This window comes from Helicoverpa armigera, chromosome 11 (assembly GCF_030705265.1).
Source record: "Helicoverpa armigera isolate CAAS_96S chromosome 11, ASM3070526v1, whole genome shotgun sequence".
Classification (NCBI taxonomy): domain Eukaryota; kingdom Metazoa; phylum Arthropoda; class Insecta; order Lepidoptera; family Noctuidae; genus Helicoverpa; species Helicoverpa armigera.
Window position 1 is genome coordinate 9,876,564 of NC_087130.1, and position 20,244 is coordinate 9,896,807.

Sequence of the window (20,244 nt, forward strand, 5' to 3'; positions counted from 1 at the left end):
GTAAAAAATCTTTAAGAAAACAATGTAATGTGGGGTAATTTCAATTTCCTGTGTAGAACAAAAATGTACTGTTTATTTCACGTTAAACTACGTAGAATAAAGAAATATATAGTTTTGTTTTTGGCTATAAAACTTACTCTTTGGTCTTCAAAAATATACCTGCGTGTATGTCGGAGAAATGATTCAATATTTTACTTTGCCTGAGTATATTTTTGTAATCCCTTTTTCGCTTATGAAAAACGAGGTTTTTTCACACAATCTCTCGCGGTTTCCGAAAATATTTTTTCCAATCGATCCAGTAGCTTCAGGATACAAACAAAATGTTTTTCCTCTATGTAATATTAAATTAGATAAGTTTAAATTGCCACATTCAAGCTCAAGATCTCAAGGCACGTTAACATACTTCTAAATACCGAAAGCTTACAATCTTAAATCTTTCTAAGCACGGAAATCATTGATATACCAGTTGCAACAAGTTGGTATGAACATATCCCAGATATTATCTTCGTTCGTAAAGGAAGTCTATACGTCTGTATGGGCTTGCTAGTCTCACGAACAAATTAACTGTGGTTCATGCAATTTGCACCTGGGTTTATAGACCTATAACGTAACTGGTAATTTCAACTCTATTCTGATTGCTGTAAGGTTGAAATTCGTTTGAATGTTATGCAGGAATGGTTGTAGTTCATTCGGGATGTATAAATTACATCTTTCTGCCCTTATTTCGATATATCTGTCAACACAGCATGGCTTAATCTTCAGGATTTCACTGGAGTCATCTCTGTATTAACTTTAAAACCCATAATTTTATCAGACGGTTTCTATTGCCTGTCAATGTTTATTACTTGACTGCCCATAAAGAGGGAGGTTATGCTTTAGTTGTAAATTAATTTAGTTATATTTCTACCTTTAATGAATTAAAGTAGTTTAACATTCCCTCCATATTATACACAAAACCCTGTCTAAAATTACTTGTAGATGACTAATATAACTGGCAGATATTACATAAGTATGAAAGCAAAAATACGTTTTAAACAGAAATAAAAATAAATCCTCAACATAGAATTCTGCTTTAGTTAGTTAGTTACAGCCTATTTATCGTCCCACTGCTGGGCACAGGCCTCCTCTCACACGGAGAAGGATTGAGCATTAATCACCACGCTTGCTCAATGCGGGTTGGTGATTTCAGACTATATAGTCCAGGTTTCCTCAAGATGTTTTCCTTCACCTTTTTATCAGCCATTGGTGTCTAAGATATACTTAGAAAGTACATACAAACAAATTCTGCTTTACCTACCTATATCTAGACTAAAAATCTTAAACAATTATTCTTTAAAAAAAACTCAACACATATACCTCTAAAATGATATTGATTGAACTTGACACGACTCAACTCATTAAACTATTTCGATAGTTATCTCATTATGTCTAAACCAATGACAGACAATGATTAACACGCATTAATGAACATTTCAAAATTGACGTTACAAATTAGACAATGTGATTAGGACTTTACAAGTAGGGCAAAAAATTATGACAAGTCTAAAACCCACGACCTCTGTGTTCTTAGAAAAATGTAGTAGGTACCTGTATGTATGGCTTTAACTAATTATTTATTTTTTTGTTTCAGATTTATCCAGTTTTCCTGGCATGATATTTTAAAGGTAAATAAAATACCTAAGTAGTAAGTATCTATGCTGCATCATTAACTTAAGGATTTTTTATTAAAAATATTGAGCTATTGACAATTCTTCGGAAATTATTTAGAATATGTACCGATAAAATCTATTTAAAAATCTATTCCTTCTCGTCTCAATCCATCCTAAGGTTGTCTGAAAGAAGTCGCTCTTAGAGAAAAGACCGCCCAGTATGTCACCTACTTTAATTAGATATGAGATCAAAAGTATAAAAATGGGTGTACCTAATTAAGATTTGAGTTTATTTACATAGATATTTACAATACATATAAGAAGCTATTCTAGTAAAACAAAAAAGCAGTATAACTAAAACGCGTCAAAAAATTCACCCCATCGCTGTCAACTGGGAGCGTACCCAAGAGGCTGGCAACATTACCTCGTTGGATGGCCGTGCTGATCCTTTGTCCGAGGTAATAGCCAGCCTTTTGGTCACGAGAAGCGTCAACCAGCCGCCTAGATAAATCAAAGTATATGTAATAAAGTATATTCTAGTATTACACTATAGAAGATCCTCTTAGAGTTTAATTAAAAGCCTGCTTTACAAACCAAGTAACCATATGTTTTCTACCAAAGAACGTCAACAATTCTACCACGAAGGCCTATATCCTATCAATAATGATCATTGCTCTAAGATACTGTTCAACTAACAACACATGCTAATTTGAACTCTATAATCAGTGGCAAAAGGTAGAAATTAGCACTGAACAAGAGTGCAATAAGAAAGTACACTAAGCAGATAGGAGTTTAAATAACAGTGTCTGTTTGTTTGTGAGCTAGAAACCGCTTTCAAGGGGAAAATATGCACAATTGCAGATGTATTTGTTTTGTACAAAAAAGTTATTTTCTACAATACAAACATACATATTATATCGATGATCTAGAATAATCTAGATGACATTTTAATAGAAACTTAATAACTCACGAATCCTATTTTCATTAGGTGTAATTCTGTCACAAGAAAATTAAGATCTGAGCAGCTTATTAGATAGGACTAAAATATCTTAAAGTACCTCTCAGACCTTATCGTAAAATAGCATGTTACCCATCCTATTCTAGAATAACGTTGATCTTACAAAAACCTCACAGTAAGTTAGACATCAATGTAATAACAAAGAGATGAATACAAAATCAATTACTATTTTATTAAACCAAAAACCATTCTTATATCAAAGCACCACTATTGTAAAGCCCAGAAATTAAAAAAGCCACAAAAGAAAACATCTTTAATAAGAAAAACAAAAACACAAAAGATCTCCATCGAAATATAAAAGAAAAAAGACAAATGAATGCTCTTGCGCATCACAGATTGACGTTTCAATTAAAAATAATTTATTTTTAAAATCAGAATCACGCGTGTCGATATCTTTTGTCGGCACATCACTAGTCGTTTGTATAGTGACGTTACTTTCTTTTGTAAGCAGAGAGCTATTATCGATGTAAAGAATACAATGACTTTGTTAGTTATAAAGATTATTAGTTTATAATTAATATAGTCAGGTTTGATTACCTACTGTGAATGGAATAATAAATGTTTCGTGATATGTTTTCAATGGTAAATATTGCCTCTGACATCTATGTCACGAATTTGTATTTGATATAGGTCCTCCATATATCATAGTGGCCTAGTGGTTAAAAGTTAGCCTCTAAAATCCCAAGTGTGCGGGTTCGATTCCAAGTCAGGCAAGTTCCAATGCAACTTTTTAAGTTTTCTAAATGACTAAGGAAGCGTCCTCCTTTTTGTCTAATGCCCATTTTCACCAACAAATTCCTAAAGTAAGGGATACCCTAAGAGCATTTACGGAACACTTAATAAGAATTTCGTTTTCACCAAAGTTTAGGTATCCCTTACACATAGTTATTTATGTCAAAATTGGGAGAGCCTTTATTCTAAGTGGTACTTAGATTAAGAGATTGTTGGTGAAAACGGGCATAAATCTCCAATCTGCCCTGAGCAAGAGTGGCGATTAACGCTCTTTCCTTCTCTTAAGAAAAGGCCTGTGCCCTGTAATAGAACATTAAATAAGCTAATGATGAAAGGTCCCAGAATTCGCATGAACTTGGACAATAAAACAAATCGCATACTTATTTCAACTAAACCCCGATAAACCGCCAACCCAATTTAAATGAAAAGCTTAACTAACCTTTAAAACGGCCTCCTAAAATTTAAATGCTCAAAATGTAATGTTAAACTGAAATTAATGCAAAACCAATCACGTTTATAGTTAAGCTAAACTATTTAATATTGAGCGGAATAGTTGTCCGTTCCCACGCGTGCAGCCGGCCTTGCGATTCTGTAATGTAGCTGTTTGTGTGATAAGCGGTAGCGGGGGCGGGTTTTGTGTCTATTAATTAGTTAGTACTAGCTTAAAGACAAAATGTTAGCTACCTATCGAGCTATCTAGGTAGAAATGCAAACACATTTTGTTCACTGTCTTGTCATTAAAAGATAATATTTTTTGTAATCAGGTTCAATTATAAGATGTTCAATAATTACTGGAGATGTCGGGTCTGTCTTTGATACATTAGCTAGGGCAAAATAAAAAAGGTTTTTGTAAAGGATTGTGTAAGAATCCATGGTTTACCTGCCTACTTGATTATGATAAGGACCTCATTAAAATAACTTTTTAGTTTAGTTTGTTTCTTATGCAACAAATAGTCAAACATTACAAATTAAACAACTAATTTAGACCCTACATCCTTTTACTTCGAAATATAAACAAATCTAATCCCATACAAGTAAAACAGTTTTAATCTACAATCACAACATCATCATCCTCCGAGCCTTTTTCCCAATCATGTTGGGGTCGGCTTCCAGTCTAACCGGATCCAGCTGAGTACCAGTGCTTTACAAGAAGCGACTGCCTATCTGACCTCCTCAACCCAGTTACCCGGGCAACCCGATACCCCTTGGTTAGACTGGTGTCAGACTTACTGGCTTCTGACTACCCGTAACGACTGCCAAGGATGTTCAATGACAGCCGGGACCTACAGTTTAACGTGCCATCCGAAACACAGTCAATGGAGTCTAAGATATACTTAGAAAGTACATACAAACTTAGAAAAGTTGCATTGGTACTTGCCTGACCTAGGATCGAACCCGCGCCCTCATACTTGAGAGGTTGGTCCTTTACCCACTTTACAATCACAACAAAACTTGCTAATTAAAATGTAAATATAACAAAGTCTGCATTACACGAACTCCCACGCGGTCACGACTGCCCATCGCATTTAGATGCCCGCTCCGCTTATCGCTTCATCTTGTTAATGTGACAGCAGTCTTATGGCCATCCGGGTGTCCAACTGATATTGTAAATAACAATAATAGGGCTGTCTGTTTTTTGGACTTCTGTGATATATTTTTTTGACCCAATGTGTAATTCCGTGAGAAATCTATTAGCAGTTTTTTTTTCATCTAAATAAGTTGGACTTTATATGACAAGGCTAAACTTAGAAACACCATAAAGCCTTCATTCTGTGATTGCGTGACCATGAATTAATGACGTGAAACTATTACTAATTATGACTTGGCGAAATTAGGCCACCATATCGGTCATACAAATCCTTCTGTTCGTTCGATCTTCAACTGATTAAAAGAGATTTTAAAATCTTATTTCGACAAATATATTTTTTAAACCATATTTAAAATCTATGTAGAAGAACCCTCAAAATTTTGGACTGCTTGAGCCTTTGCCAACAGGCAGAGCACCAGTGTTTTACATAGAGCAACTGCGTACTTGACCTCCGCAACTCAGTTACCCGAGCATCCAAAGTCTCTTAACTTTAGATAAAATCTATATCAACATTGTTATCATTTATCGGCAAAAATCCCATCTTCACAAAGGGCCCGGTATTCTCGCAAGCCAGTGTAAATCTCTTTCACCGTCTACACATAGGAACAAGCTGCTAAACCATCGTCTCATAATAGTAGCGGGTTTGGTTCCGACCCAATTCCGCTACAATCAACCACTCTACACTTTGGCAATGTTGTTAATTTTGAACCTTAAATGCAGGGGGTAGGGTCTAAATTAGTGTGGAGCGTTATTAAAAATAGTTTGCTATCTATGTTGCAGTTTGTACAATGTACAATGTGTACGGGAGCGACAAGGGTTGTCGCTTAATAGAAATATAGCTTAATTAGATAAAATCTAGGTTATATTTCCTAATTGGTCAAGCAGAATTGTTCTCAATTAATTATCTAACTGTCAGTTCTATATAATAAGGAGTAGGTTATTTTCCATAAATAAATAAATGACTACAATACTTCTGAATGATTTGCTGATTAAAGCAAAATCTAAAATAGTTTTCCAAAGTCCCTGTATTTCCAAATAGACCATACAAGGTTCTTAAGAAAAGTCACAGTTCCTACTTAGTTACATGCCATGCCATATGCCACTTGATAGCTTTAAATGGGGGTAACTAAATTAACGGAGAAAACTCAGTAATAAGGAATACCTTTAACATTCTTATTCCTCCTGCCCTGTTCCCTATCATAAATCTTTTACATTTTAACCATGGTGAATTCACAGAAAACTGACTACCTATTTTCTTATCCAGAGGGAACATATGTAGTTAACAATATAAGGTTTCATATCCCTAACAGCCCTACAAGTCGGCAGCCGCGGGGCAGTTTATCATTTCGGCCCGTTATCTCAGTAACTGCAGTCCGCTTGGCCGCTTCACTTGTCTTAGATTCGCAGGTGGTCAGCCCTTCGGTATTACGGGGTCAACGACCCACTGCTACTTAGATCTATATCCGATTAATCTGCTACTAGCTTACTGGTAGATGTTCTTCTGTTTTATATCTTGCTCACTCCAACAATTTTGACCATAGTATAAATAATCCATCCTTTTTTTATGGGAAATCCTCAAATGAGTGAGACTCTTACTGACTAAAACCCACCATGTTCCTTCTGAAACCCCTTATGTACCAAGGCCACATTAACTCTTTCGTACAATCCCTCAGCAATCCATCTTGAGCCAGCGTGGTGATTAACACTCATTCTTTCTCTGTATGAAAAGAGGCCTGTGTCCTGCAATGGGACAGTAAAAGGCCTGATGATGATGATAGCATATTAGTTGGTGTATCTGCCTACCAAGTTGGAGGTCGCGGGTTCGATTTCAACATAAGTCAATCATTTGTGTGCATGAACATGGCAGTTGATTTAATCTGATATTCTTAAGATCTTGTTTGTTAGTGTCATCCTATTATCATATTGATTAACAACTAGGTACTATGTCAACTGCATACACAATCTATTACTGCACTGATAGCCTTATACTACAATATATTTGCATTCTAGACTATTATTGCTGGCCACACCTTAATTACGAAGTACATTCCACGTTATCAACTCAAATGCCAGTTGAACAATTGTAGTAAAACAAGAACTTAAAAATATCAGGTCCTTGAAGGACAATCAGGTGTAATTTTGAAGTTGATACTTACTAGGTATAAGCATTTAAGTTTGGATGAGCAAAGAGGCAATGGGTTATACATGGTGATGATGAGATCAGCCATCATTGAACTTGAGGATATTCTCGAAAGGATTCATGAATTTTAATTCCATTATTAATTGTTATGGCTGCCTTATCACCATAAGCAATCTCCTTGGTTATTGAGATGAGATGGTTGACTGGTTTGACGCAGGTTACTTCCAATGCTGGTGCTTAGGAAGTCAATAGCAGAGGAACAGATGATAATAATACAAAAAAAATACATCAAGATCACAAACACTTCTAGTCAGTCTAAGCATCACTTAAAAACACCTCTATTCAGTCTAACCAACAAAAATCCCTTAAATAAACACGTTACTTATTAATGTAATTTGAACGCAGAACATTAGGAAGTGCATGGAGCTGATACAGCAGTGATAGCGCACTACATGCTCCCAATTAAAGCTTAGCTCACACACCTGCGCTAATAGCTTATTCCGACGTTAAGCTGACCGGGAGACCAAGGAGATAGAATCAATATCTCTTATCTGAAGGGCTGGACATTTTTGAGTAGGATTTGAGGCAAGCTCAAAACTTGCCTTAAACATTAACAACAAATTAATCCTAATGCAAAATTACAAACCTGGCTGGCTCCCTATACCTGGTACCTGCTTTCTGACGCAATTAATTTACGGTGAGCCTTATCCTCAAAAATATTTGGGTATTCTTATTAAAAGTACATAAAAATCATTTTTTTTGCACATCAACGCAAAATTTTTCTGTATAATACAGACAATTTTGGTGATAAAAATGATCGGTTGTTATATGAGTTTTTATGTTATTCTTACTTAGCACGAATTTTTATTCTCTTGCGTAAAGTATGTACGTACTAACTCTACATAACTCTGATACCATCATATTCCTAATATTGTAATCAAGATAATTCTATACTTTAAATATAACACATGTAGAATAATCTCAAAATAGTTCCATTCCACGACCCACTGGTCCCACATTATTTGTATACTCAGGCCGCGAACACGCTTGCGCAAGCGCAGCTACGGCGCTACAGTAAGGGTGTGGCTGACAACAGCAGTACAATTGTGACTACACTCTATGTTGGAATGTCTTTGGTGAAAAGGCTGCTTTATTTTTGGTAGACCTAAACTAGTTTGATATCCTGCATAGTCGATAAGTCAATTTAGATCTATTGGTTAAAGAACCTCTGCCTTTCAAGCACGAGTGTGCGGATTCAAGTCCAGATGTGGCAAGTACCAATGTAACTTTGCTAAGTTATGTCCTTTATAAGTATATCACTTACGACTGAGTAACGGAGAAGGGAAATACTTATCAATGACGAAGTGGGGAAGGAAAACATCTTGAGGAAACCTTGACTTTAAAGTCTGAAATACCCAATCTGCACCTTGAGCAAGCGCGCAAGCATAAGCGTTAATTGCTTATTCCTACTCTGTATGAAAAGAAGCTTATTATATGCCCCTACAGAAGGCCAATAAAAAGGCTGATGATAAAATACACTATTTGTGATTAATTTGTACATTATTTTCGTCGAATTTTAACTGACTGAACGCTGGTATTTTCCTCATATCAAAATTGCGTTTGTTTATGTAACTGTAATGGGTAAGATTATTATTTTTAACCCGCTAACCACATTGATTACTAAACCCTAATCTTCATAATATTAAATTTGACAGCATAACGACGAGAAACTTAAATATGTAGTTATCATTCTTGCACGCGACCATCTAAGTACCGCTTTAGTTCAAACGAGCTTCAATGGTAGGAATCTAGAGAATCAATTGGTTCTAAGATAACTCATTACTAGGGCCCGGATAAAAATCTAAAATATGTACATAAAATATGGACTAAAAAATCTAAAATGTGGAAAAAATATGGAATGTAAAATAACAATACCTTTCATAATTAAACATATATATCTTGTGAAAAATATTATTATGAACAGTTTTATACAATTGCTTTACCCTTGTGAAATTGGTAGCAATACACAACGACGTACTTCTTAAAATTTGCTACTGCTGCATTTAATAAAAATTGTCAATAATATACCTTACGCAACAAAAAAATAAGTACATAGACTTAGAAATTCGTACTCGGATGTAGAAAGTAGTTCTCTAGGGACATTGGTAAACCCGCGAACAACAGCTCCTATAGGTGCATTCATCATTCATCAGGCATCGACACAGTTTTTTACCGTAATTCCAAGAAGCCAACTTTGTTTTTACTTGCTCCAAAGATAATAGACATCACATGTTATGGTATAAACTATATACTGTGGAACGTGATGTTATTTAACCTAAACAAATTGAGACAAAGTATGGACTTATCTTTCACGCCATAACGAAAGGGCGGGGCTGTAATCAGACGTATTATAATTTCATCGCATAGACAACGCGTAAGGCTTTAAATAAAGCCTTCCTTATATTCAAAGCGATGCTACAAAATATCATTTATCTGGCGGTTCCTACAGGTAGCAATCAAATCAAAAATAAATAATAGCATTAGGAGCACATGGAGTACATAAAGAGTTTAATAAGAGAGTATATAAAGGAATATAGAGGGTGAGTACATAAGGCAGTATACAGGCAGTGCACAGCTTCATAGAGGAGTATATAATGGATTTCACATATAAAGAGGCATTTATTCAAAGTTGAAAGGCTGAAACTCAGCACTTTTTGAAGGTCAAATTAACAAAAGACAGCCCCCAAAACGCCCGCCCTTCACCACTTCCTATGTGTTTTTGCTGGGAAGAAGAAGTGGTGGAACTTTCCCAGCAACACAATTCTGTCTGTATGGTTTGAAGAACCGTATACAAAATATTAAAAATATAATTTCGAGATGCCCAAGGTGTAGTGTTTTACATATAGCGGCTACCTATCTGACCTCCAGAACTCAAGAGTTGCTACTTCTCTGATGATATTTAATAATAATAATAGATATATTATAGATTTTGGTGTATAACCATCTTAAATCTATCGCACCACAAGTGGTTGAGTGTAGGTCAAAGCTAATTTGTGTATGATGACTTTCTGATTACTTCTGTATGCCCGTGACGTTACATGAGCTCCCAAAACATGATGTTACGAAATTAACCCTGTGTTATGTAATCAGGAGTGTTTTGTTATTGCTTTCTATACTAATGGCATAAAGAGGATTTTTTTGTTTGTTTTTTGCTTCGAAACTACTGAACTGATTTGAAAAATTCTTTTATTGTAAGGAAGTACACCGATCCCAGGTGTCATTCGTGACAACTATACTTAATATTATAAAGAGGAAAACTTTGTTTGTTTGTTTGGTTGTAATGAATAAGCTCAAAAACTACTGGACCGTTTTTAAATATTCTTTCTCTTTTAAATTTTCTTTTCCATTCGAAAGCTATATTATCCACGAGTAACATAGGCTATATTTTATCCCGGTACGGGCAGTAGTTACCACGGGACGCGGGTAAAACCGCGTGAAAACGACTAGTAGGCTATATAATACGGAATCTGTATGGGTAAACCCTCTTATGTTCCCTCTTATGTACTGCCTTATGTACTGGCTTATGTACTATCTTATATACTGCATTACTTAACATCTTATTTACTCTCTTATGTACTCTCAAACGTCAAACTGCATGATGATGCAAAAAAATCTGCATGACGTTTTATCAAAATTTACTTTATTAATCTCTGAGCAAAATGGTTTAAAAACTTGGCCCACAAAGAACTACCCATAAACTCCACAATTTTACCATAACCGGGTTCAAACTAAACTCAGTTTAAATGCCAAAACAAACATGAAAACCAATAGAATTAATTGCCTTCTCTCCAATTCTAGCTAAATATTTATCTTAGAAGGTAATTTCTACTGTATTCAAATACTAGGCCCATATTAGGTGTTTAACCGATTCTGTTATTTCTCGTCGTGACTACCTTTAGTTCCTTGAGGCTTCAAATGCCTAGCTGTAATGCTGAATTACGATCTTAGCTCGTTTAATAGCCGTAAGTGTCAAAGCAATAACGTTTAAGAGCCTAGTGGCTGCTTGACGCATTTTTAGCATTAAAAGTTTGATTGGATTCACGATTTATCTTCAAATAACTGTTGGTAATAATATTGGTCACCTATCTGCTAATAGAAGTCTGACACCAGTCTAACCAAGGGTTGATGGGTTGCCCAGGTAACTGGGTTGAGGAGATCAGATAGGCAGTCGCTTCTTGTAAAGCACTGGTACTCAGTTGAATCCGGTTAGACTGGAAGCCGACCCTAACATGCTTGGGAAAAAGGCTCGGAGGAAGATGATCTGCTAATAGTCAATATGAGTCAGCAATTTGACCACTGACACAGACCGCTAAGTATTGAGCTTTCATATACTAAAACATAGGTATACCTTTACATCATACAAAGACAATGTTTATGTAGGTATATTTTATTTTCACACATAAGTATGGCGCACCCGGTTTCCTGAGATTAAACATATGTACAAAGTGTACCTATAACTTAGGCCTACCTCACCCTTACATTTGTGAAATATCACAAACCTTTCTGACCAATAAAGTACCTGCTACGTTCAAAAACAATGGTTCGTTCAAGGTATGCATTGGAGATGGTACAAGGCATAAACTTATTATACCTACTTACAACTATCTTCTGCCACCCGGCTTCACCCACGTCCAGTGGGAACGACTCCCTCAGTATAAAAAGCAACCGATGTCTAGCCAATCTAGGACTGAAATAATTTCTCAAATCGGGCCAGTATTTCTAACACTCTAACTAAAGAAACTCTTCAACTTTATAATATTAGTATGGATATGACACGTATGCAGTGGCGTAGCGTGGGAATCTGCCGCCCGGGGCAGTTCTCGATTTTGCCGCCCCTTCCCGTGTATTTTTTTTAACAAGTGTTACCTACTGGCCGTTTGTCATTTTTAACCGACTTCAAAAACAGGGTTAAAACATAAATTACGTAAAATTTTGCCCAAACGTACTTAACTTTTTGTTTGTTGTTACAGCTACAGCCTTTTTTTATCGTCCCACTGCTGGGCACAGGCCTCCTCTCACGCGGAGAAGGATTGAGCATTAATCACCACGCTTGCTCAATGCGGGTTGGTGATTTCAGACTATATAGTCCAGGTTTCCTCAAGATGTTTTCCTTCACCTTTTAATCAGCCTTTGGTGTCTAAGATATACTTAGAAAGTACATACAAACTTAGAAAAGTTGCATTGGTACTTGCCTGACCTGGATTCGAACCTGCGCCCTCGTACTCGAGAGGTTGGTTCTTTGCCCACTAGGCCACCACGACCGTTTTGTTTGTTGATATATGCAAAAATAAGGGCACATCGTTTTTGAATACGCGAGCGAAGCGAGCGCGAAATTTTTATCGGACTTAAACCAAAAATGACGTAAAATTTAGCCCAAACGTACTTAACTTTTTGTTTGTTGACAAATGCAAAATCAAGCGCATACAGTTTCTGAATACGCGAGCGAAGCGAGCGCGAAATTTTAATTATTTTTTATTTAAGACTCAAAACCAAAATTGTGTTTTAAGTACCTGACAATAATTAATTTTAAGTTTAAAAATTTTCAACTTTCTTGTTTAATGTTTTGTTATTGTTAGACAGTTTTATGTAGTTGCGAACAATTTTTTTTTTAATTGGGTAAATTTTGCCGCCCCCTAAAAGCTGCCGCCCGGGGAATTTGCCCCCCCTGCCCCCCCCCACGCTACGCCACTGCGTATGTACTTACAACTTTAATTTGTATGGATTAAAATAATAAGTAGGAATTCAATTCGGTACCCGATTTTACAGTTAAGTACCACAGCCAAAAACAAAATAAGACGCTTATTTCTAGTCGCTTGGACCGCATTCATTCATTTCTATAGGAATTCGTGAAATGTTCCCAATGCACCGTTGTAAACCACTTCCTGACGTAGCTAGCTAAGATCTGCTCTGTTCAAGTACACTATTTACATAGCAAACTATATTATTGAAGTTCTGTACCTATATTTCTGTTAAGTTAAGTTATACTGAAAACGATTTGGATTTGACTGAAATGAAAAATTGGTCGATGCTTAACTTCATTTACTTGCACTCATTTCAGTAAATAATAAAATACCAATGTGAAAGATTTTGAATATGTACCTAATGTATGTACGATGAATTCTGACCATTTAATCGACAATGACATATCCTTTCAATAAATTAAAAGAATTTGGTGCTATTAACTGACGGACTATAAACTTAATAAAAAATAAATCACAGTTGAGAAAAATAAAACAAAACAAAAATCTAACTGTCAAGTCTGAGAATTAATATTTTTTTTACTCTTAGGCCTGTCAAAAGTTTCTTACTCATTCAATGGACCGTGATAATCGATAGAAACGGCAAAAAGAAACAATAACAGTAAGAACAATTTAACGAGTAAATAATATCGATATGAATCGATACCTGCAATCGTTGCGTCATTAATCGACTAAGATCGGAATGTTACTATTGTTTCGTGAAATAATTTTAAGTTACTAACACTTCATTGGAATATCAACTCTATTTCTGAAGTGCTAAGGTGTAAAATTGCTTGTAGATGAATAAATCGTTCAAGGTCACCGAAACAGTAAGATTTCGTTTACATTCTGTTTGATAGAATATATTTTAGAAGATACAGATGGGTGCGGCTTTTAAGCCTATTAAACTGATCTAAATGTGAAAATTAACTGTTATGTCGGTGTACTGATTCTGAAGCAATTAATAACATCATTTGTTGATTAGAAACAACGTAGGTTATACCAGAATATGCAGAACATACACAGCCTTACTTATAAAAATCAACAAATCACCTTCTAAGTATTGTTTTAACTGATTACTACTTAAAGTCTTAAGAAGTGATTAAATTATTTTGACCTATAAACGTTGCTTAAGCATGTCTTAAGTAATGAACAGATAATGACATAAAAACATACTAATTTCTCAACACTACCGGAATGTTGGTAGCTTAAAAAAATATTTGTCATCAAAACGTTGTGTAATGGCAATAATGGCATCCGTAAAATATAAAATTAAAAAGGTGAGCTGTCAATAAACCGGAAATGAAAAATCAGCAGTACGAACCCAGCCATTTTGCTAATTAGCGGGTTAAACAAGGGTATGAGGCTATTTAATTTGACAGCTCATTTAAGACATTGCTAAGAAAATGATTTAGTTAAGCCACGTTTATTTGTAAGATTTTTTCTTAAACACCCCTTAAGTATAACTTTTTATTTAATTCACGTTTATAAGTAAGACTGACAATGTATAACTTAAAATTTTAACACACTAAAGTCACCGTTACTATAATATATTTATAATAAGTTACACGTACAAAACCATCCTATAATGTGCTTTATTAACTAACCCGCTTTTCTTTTGTTACAGATACCACCAAAAACAAACGATGAACTAAATCACAACAACGAAAACAAAACAATGTGCGCTTACTAAATACTTAACCCTAAAATGCGCACTTACAAACGACCATCCGACTATGCGTGACCGGTGACGAACTATGTACCAGTGTTAGTGAAAATTTAGAATCCAAAATGGCGCATAAAGTGAAAAACAATCATTATGTGGCGACCCACCGGTCGGGGGTTGACTCCCCGTCGTCTGGGGGTTATATACACAGGGCCTCGTCGAGGGAAGAAAATGACAGTCATAGAGCACCTTCGGAGAGGACGCTTTCTGAATATACGGTAAGTATTTACAAGATTGTGAAATTTGGGGACTTGGGAGTATGTTCAAGTGCCCTTAAAGAATGCCTTGAATACACTGGCGGATTTTCCGCGTGTAGCAATAAGTACCAAGCCTTAAGTCTATTCGACCGAGCCGAGCGTTGTCTCGAGAAAAATCCGAACAAAAAATCCACGATATTAGAGAAAAAACGGTTTTGTTTTCATGAAATTAAAAGATTTTTATAGAGACATTAAACCATTCATTTTGTAGCACCAAACGACCAGATATTTTTTGCTATAAATATAATATAGTAGGTACACTCGCACATACATTTTATCAATGAATTTGTAATTTATGGTCCAAAACATCGTAGGGAATGCGAATTTGATGTCGTAAACTATTTTAATCACAGCTGTAAACTGTAAACGTCAAGCGATTTTTTAACTATCAACAATCAATCACACGAACCAGATGCTTTAGTTTTTTTAGATTTTCGTGTAACCTACTCAAGTGTCTTTTTTTAATTTCACTAAAAAACATAGAGAAACTCAGTTAAACTCACTATAATATAATGATTTTCCACCCACGGTCCATCACCGACAAGATTTGCTTAGCCATTAATATTTTCCCCGTGTGTATATATATGTACATATGTAGTTTCGAATTAAGTACCTACCTACATTACTGTTAAGAATTTTTAGGAATCCCCATTAAGTAGCCACAATTAAGTTCTTCGTTATTCAGCATAAACAAAACGGCAAAAAAATACACAATAACAAAAAGTTTCTTTTTGTATATAGCGGGTATATAGAAGGCAAAATACTTAGGTAGGTACTACGCACATGTATTAATTTACGCAATATATTTTTCAGACAATGGACGAGCGAACGCGATCACCTTCAGGCGAGCACAGGAACGGCAGACGGCACCAGCACACCAACGGCTCACCGAGAGCAGACTCAGGGTCTGATGTGTACGTCACCAGCGCCGCCTACCGGCCTCCATCAGAAATCAGGCAAGTGCATACATGATGATGAAATTTGTCTTTAGCATAACTTGGTACCTACGGGGTAAAGGTCACCTTGGAAATACATAATGGGGAAGATTTTCAGGAGTCATTTTGATTGGTATCAAATTAGTAGAGCGACTACGTAAATCGCGACATAATAGTAATTGATCCAAGAGGGCATACCAAAATCCGTATGTGTTCTGACACAGAGTTCAGTTTTTAAGGCCTCTAACTCTACGATACATAAATTTAGTTAAGTTCCTTCTACATAATACAAGTAAATAAAAAGGGCATTCTTCTAAATAACTTGGATTTGCCTCTAGTGGCAATTTATTTAAGTTCTCTACTAGAGAAAATATGGATTAAAGGAACAGTAAAGACAAAAATACACAAACCATCCTCGCTAGACCTTACAAAGACTGTTGGCTCAAACCAATTTGAAAGACGATAGTCTAATAGTAAATAAGTCATGGTGTAATGGAGTTCAGCGACTATGTTAATGTACCGTTAACCCGTGGGTCCCGCTTGGTCCTTAAATCCCACTAATTCAGCCCAACGGAGCTCGATACGTGCGCCCGCGTCACTGGGATATGCAAACGAGCGGTTGGAACGCCAGTACTTCGAAGCGCTTTGGATCTATATCTCTAATCACATAAGTAAATACTGCTTGATTGTCGATGCGCTATAAGATTCTTTTGTTAATGTCTCCATTTTATTAAAAAAATGCTTGAATTTTGAGTTTTGTTTTGGTAAATAGAGGCATAAAAAGCTCTTACAATTATACTAGAATTTGTTCAGTATAAAAGGGTAAAAAAAAATGTTTCATGTCTTTATTGGCGCAGGTTTAGTTGAGGTAAAGAACCTTAAGGTAAAGAACCTTAATAATTTACTTAATTAACCTAAATCAATGCCGTTTAAATGACCACCCAAAAACGCAGCGTTCTCCCCGCCCGTTTGCCCAATCCCCGAACAAAACCTTTTGCATTAAACGCGAGAATTGATGGAAAATTGCTCATAAAGCAATTCAACGGTGCATGCATGAATCATGCGTGTGCGCACTGCCAACATTCCGCACGTACGTTCCTACTTTGAATACGAGAGCACGCTAGCTTTGTTTCGGCGTTTATGAACGAACAACAGGACTTTTATGTAGAATTCGTATCATTAATCTAGCATTAATCTAGCTAGAGGTATCTTAACACATATTTGAAAATTCTTTCATTCAGGGTGGCAGACTATATTTTATCAGTGTACGGGTGTAATTATCCCAGGGTCTTGCGTGAAACCGCGAGATTCAACCTATCTGCCATGATTCATTCATTCAGCCATCGAGCACAAGTGTAAGTAGTTCACGGGTAACAACTAACCAAAAATCTAGGACCAAAATCGGCCCTATCTAGATGAAGTCAGTCAATACAGGCTGCGACGTTGCTCGATAGAATTACAAATGCCACTTTTGTCAATGTTAGCACTAAATGGTTTAGAAGAAATATTGTCATTTTTCTAAATTATTTGACACCTCGTTTAAAAAAATACCGATCAGTGTTTATTTCCCGCCTTAACGTTGGCAAAATCTTAGGTAACAACGAGCGAGCCATAAACAAAAAATAAGAAGAAGAAGACACCTCCTTCCACTCTAGCGTGTCGTTATTTAATTGTGATGATTTCCCATAAGAAATGATAGATGAATATACTACGAGTAAAATCGCGATCGAAACCTACACTCCGCCTATATTACAAGGAGCCGTAATAGCAATACAAAATGATCGCTTAAACCAAACAAATATACAGTTACGTAGTAAATCATTGAGAGAATAACTCAGCCGCGGTTCGCTCGCCGACAGCGCAATGATGTCGCGACACGGGAATCGAACCCAGGCATCTGGGGCACGATTTATTGGCTCCACTGTACCTATGTACTCGTAGGTTGCGTTGAGTTTTCTGGAACTTATTTTATTGCCTTTCTTGTAATGTTTCTGCTTTTGTTTTATTTGTGAATTTACTGAATCAATTGAAAGCTTACATTTTCTATGCATTAAATTCTTTCATTGCATATTTTGCTTTATAAGTGTTTTCAACAGCCTTTTAACACTTGCAATATTATTACTGTCAATAGAATAATCTTCATCACTCTTTCTAAGATTAAATGATCTCTAACTAAATCTCAAGGGAACCGTGTGAACCACATTCAACAAATTCATTCATTATAAACCAACAGTCGCATTCGAAGTAAAAAGCTATATAATTCTGTAACATTAGTGGCTACCGTAACGCCGATGTCAGGTCGTAACGAATTTATTTTACTTTCTCGAACTGTCCTCGTGTAGCTGGGATACGGGAATCGGTCAGGGTTGCCAGTAGCAATATGCATATCAAAAAAAAAGCCGCGAGGTTTCAGCTGCATGCCAAAGAAACTACTTTTTTCACACCCTCATGAAAAGGAGCCTGAGTAGGTATATATTTTTCTGACCTACAAACTGTATTACCCGCATACTGTCAAGTTTAATCAAAATTCGTTCAGTAGTTTCGTCCTGAATATTTACACAATATCCACCCCTATTTTCCCACACAACAACTTCTACGTTTATAGTATTAAATTAAAAGTGAGGTGGAAAAATATCGATAACAATAAACATGACCATTGATAAGTCGACCTAGGTACCTACGTATAAATGTAGAAAATGCTTTAGGACCAATTTTGATATTAGTTTGTGACAGCCCTAAAACTTTATAGAGAACAGCCACAACATTGCCCTATTTTGGTAATTCAATTGCATGACATCACATTTCTTTGACTGTTGCCGACAACTTGAGATTTCTAATCCTGACCAAAAAATAAATAAGTATAAAGAAAAAGTACCTTACTCTTGGATTTTTATGTTTACTCGATTAGCTATTTCCACCTGTGCTTTTTCAATTGAAGTAAACATCAAAATGAATATTTATTTGACTGTCTGGGTACATCTCTCTCTGTATAAAATGTTTTATTATTAGGTAATAACATATTCAATGTTCTCCACCTTAAAATGCCTTGTCAACTCAAACAAAAGGGCCTCATAAACTTATTTTGTAAGCACTCAATCGGTTAAAAAAAATAAAAATAACTACACGTTGACTTCTTAACAACTTATTCAAAAAACCTTTTTTAGCCCTTACTTAAACCTTTTTTACTTTGACATCTCGTTTAGAATAAATATTTGAACATCGAACAGTGACTAAGGACTTTCTGGCTTTGTCCCTTTTTCAACCGACTTCATAAAAAAAGAAGTTATTGGTCAATTTACTTGGAAACTTTCTAAACTGTCAATGAATTAATAAAAAAGTTAAATGGGATGATCAAATATTTTTTGGTTGACTTTTTAGCTTGTTAGACGGTACCTAGTTTAAGTTTGTTTGTAATAATAAGTTAGGAAGGCATGTTGACAGCCGTTTACATTTAAGTCGATGTGATGATTTAATCCGTGATACATCGATGTAGAATTTCTATTCATTTTTAGTTAGAACAAAAAAGTTCTTTTTTATGCAGACTTCAATAAAATGCAGCCTTCTATATTACGTGAAATTATTACCTATAGAATTTTATGTAGTTCCACCATGAAGACCAGTAATTAATTGAACACTTGTAAACACATAAAATTAATTTTATCCAGTTGCGAGAATTTCCATTTAACTTGCAAAATAATCACAATGCTGAAATTTGAACCCAAATAAACTAATCGATTCACAATTCCTGCAGTAATCGATACTTTCAAGCGACTGCATCTCGAATAGTCAACGTAAGGTGTAACCAGCGACGCTAACCCGCTGGTCACGACTTTGGTTCAGATCAATCCGATTGTTAAGCACAAAGAATGAAGGTCAAGGCGACTGATGACATGGATCAAAAAACCTTGGAAGATAAGAAACTGTTGTAAAGAAACGATAACAGGTGTATCGATATTTTTTTGTTTTTGCTTTGCCCTACACTAGTAATTTTGTCTACTACTTAGTTGTTATAAGTATGTCGTTCTTTACTGAATGGACACATGATGTGCTGATCTTAAAGCAGACAGTATTTCAAATACCAGTAAGTAGGTAAATTAAGTAGATATCTACATGGATAACATGGATCTATAGGATTGATAAAATAAATACATAGATTTTGGTTGGTCATAGTTTTCAATGTTTCCTTTAGTTGTTCTAACTATGTATTTATCGTATTGTACCTACATGAAAGTCGGCAAATAAATCTCGAATCTCGGAGCTAGTAAAAGGAAAGAAAGTGGGGTGACGTGATATCACCAAAATTAAGCTTAAAGCGTTTTGCATTAAAATTACCATGCTGGGATGTTGAGTCGCCGTTAGTTGCTGAGTCAGAGTTGTAGATCCTGTACAGGATCCGGAAAT

General features: G+C 35.6%; 1 protein-coding gene across 1 annotated transcript in view; it reads left to right on the plus strand.

Annotated features, from left to right (window-relative positions):
• LOC126056758 (uncharacterized) overlaps positions 1-20,244 on the plus strand; it is a 72,394-nt gene that overhangs the window by 49,240 nt on the left and 2,910 nt on the right. The window contains exons 2-4 of the mRNA XM_064036758.1: positions 1,631-1,664; positions 14,553-14,869; positions 15,722-15,864. Of these exons, the coding sequence (XP_063892828.1) occupies positions 14,717-14,869; positions 15,722-15,864 (296 nt within the window). The 5' untranslated portion in view covers positions 1,631-1,664; positions 14,553-14,716. The remainder of the gene's footprint in view (positions 1-1,630; positions 1,665-14,552; positions 14,870-15,721; positions 15,865-20,244) is intronic.